The sequence below is a fragment of the Protobothrops mucrosquamatus genome, unplaced genomic scaffold (assembly GCF_001527695.2).
Source record: "Protobothrops mucrosquamatus isolate PMUCROS unplaced genomic scaffold, P.Mucros_1.0 scaffold15781, whole genome shotgun sequence".
Taxonomy (NCBI): Eukaryota; Metazoa; Chordata; class Lepidosauria; order Squamata; family Viperidae; genus Protobothrops; species Protobothrops mucrosquamatus.
This window is the reverse complement of record NW_015401546.1, coordinates 143-2,285: the sequence shown is the minus strand read 5'-3', so window position 1 is coordinate 2,285 and position 2,143 is coordinate 143. Positions and strand designations below refer to the sequence as shown.

Genomic DNA, 2,143 nt, shown 5'->3' with positions numbered 1-2,143 from the left:
CATTTTATCTTATTTTAAAGCTGAGGGCACTCGGGGCTAGAACCCAGACTTTGAGGCTAGGGATCTTCGGCTAAGGTCAAGGGTGGAAATTGCACTTGCGAAACCTAAATTAGGCCCCGTGAGATGTGAGAAGGGTTTATATTTAGAAAAAAGTCTGGATGTTTTGCATCTAATAAAAGTTGCTCCTTCCTCCCTCCCTCCTTCTTTTTTCTTTCTCCTCCTTCCCTCCCTTCATTTCTCTCTTCCTCCTTTCTTTCATCCTTTCTCTTCCTCCTCCCTCTCTCTTCCTCTTTCCTTCCTTCGTCTTCCTCCTCCCTCTCTCTTCTTCCTTTCTTCCTTTCTCTTCCTCCTCTCTCCCTCCACCTTCCTTTCTCTTCCTCCTCCCTCCCTCTCTTCCTCCTTTTCTTTTTGTCTTCCTCCTCCCTCTTTCTCTCTCTTCCTCCTCCCTTTCTCCTCCCTTCTTTCTTTCATCCTTTCTCTTCCGCCTCTCTCTCTCTTCCTCCTTCCTTCCTTCCTTTGTCTTCCTCCTCCCTCCTTCTCTCTTCCTCCTTCCTTCCTTTCTCTTCCTCCTCTCTCCCTCCCTCTCTTCCACCTTCCTCTTTGTCTTCCTTCTCCCTCCCTCTCTTCCTCCTTCCTTTTGTCCTTTCTCTTCCTCCTCCCTCCATTTCTTCCTCCTTCCTTTCGTCCTTTCTCTTCCTCCTCCCTCCCTCCCTCTCTTCTTCTTTTCTTTCTTTTTCCTCCTCCCTCCTTCTCTCTCTTCCTCCTCCCTCCCTCCAAAAATTCATACCTTTGCAGGAGGATTAATGGACACTATTTTCCCACAATACCTTCCATTACTCACACGCAAATCATCAGGGTCTGGTGATATATGGTGAAATCCCTAGTAGAGAGCAAGTAAGAAATAACTGGAGGTTTTCAGGAAGAGATCGGATGGCCATTAGTCCTGAATGGTATAGGGACTCCTGCTTGGGCAGGGGGTTGGACTAGAAGACCTCCAAGGTCCCTTCCAACTCTGTTATTCCGTTTTCAGAATTAAACACCTCTGAGGTCCCTTCCAGCCCAGGATTCTAGGTCATCTAGGGCACTGTGTGATTACACAGGCCATTCCCCCTTTCAGAACAGGAGCGGCCCTTTGCTGAGGCTACCGTCATTCTCAACGACCCATTTTATGCACCCTCCATTGACCTGCTTCCCTTTTCCCACAGGTCTGGCAGTGCGGCGGGAGCATGGAGGTCCTGCCTTGTTCCCGCGTGGCTCACATTGAGCGCACGAAGAAGCCGTACAACAATGACATTGACTATTATGCCAAGCGCAATGCCCTGCGGGCGGCCGAAGTGTGGATGGACGACTTCAAGTCCCACGTGTACATGGCGTGGAACATACCAATGACGGTAAGGCCTCTTTCCCACCAGGGGAACATTCCTGGATTCTTCTATCAGCCAAGATAGAAGACGGGTTCCCAACCTGGCGAAGCCTCCATTGACCTACCTCGGCCTTTTTGATACCGCTCCATTCTCCCTACCCGATTCTACGGAGATTTAATTCATATTTGTTTCCGGTTTTTAACAGCGTCACTGGATTCAGAAGCTCCCTGGATTCAGAAGCTCCCTGGATTCAGGAGCTCCCTGGATTCAGAAGCTCACTGGATTCAGGAGCAAAGGAGGGGATTGGGTAGGCTGGTAGAAGAACGGGGCTGTAGACCACGCCAACGGTTGTGTGAACTGGAGAACAAGCTGCTTAGAATAACCAGCCTGGTCGAATGTTGTTTTGCGCTTTGTGTCTTTGTGTCACAGAACCCCGGCGTTGACTTCGGAGATGTGTCGGAACGGGTTGCTTTACGGCAGCGTCTGCAGTGCCGGAGTTTTAAGTGGTACTTGGAGAATGTCTATCCTGAAATGAGGGTTTACAACAACACCATCACGTACGGAGAGGTAACGTGTGAATCCCTGTCTCTCAAATCGATGGTTCAATTTTATTCCAGTCTGGACTCTCCAGAGCTGAAAGGTGCCAGGTTGGGGAAAAAAGGGACGGTCCTCGTTTAGCAACCAAACTGGGATTAGAAATTCTGTCATTAAGAAGCATGGTCAGGCTTCCGGTTTGAGTTCCTGTGCCGATGGCGGCGTTTTCGTTCGCCGCCTGCTCC

General features: G+C 49.7%; 1 protein-coding gene across 1 annotated transcript; it reads left to right on the top strand.

Annotated features, from left to right (window-relative positions):
• Positions 1–1,226: 1,226 nt before the first annotated feature.
• LOC107301705 (polypeptide N-acetylgalactosaminyltransferase 9-like) lies at positions 1,227–1,931 on the top strand (the record flags this gene model as incomplete). The annotated part of the gene is made up of 2 exons (XM_015830894.1): positions 1,227–1,391; positions 1,794–1,931. Coding segments are annotated over exons 1-2 (303 nt in total), but the record flags the coding sequence as incomplete, so codon positions are not given.
• Positions 1,932–2,143: the final 212 nt, after the last annotated feature.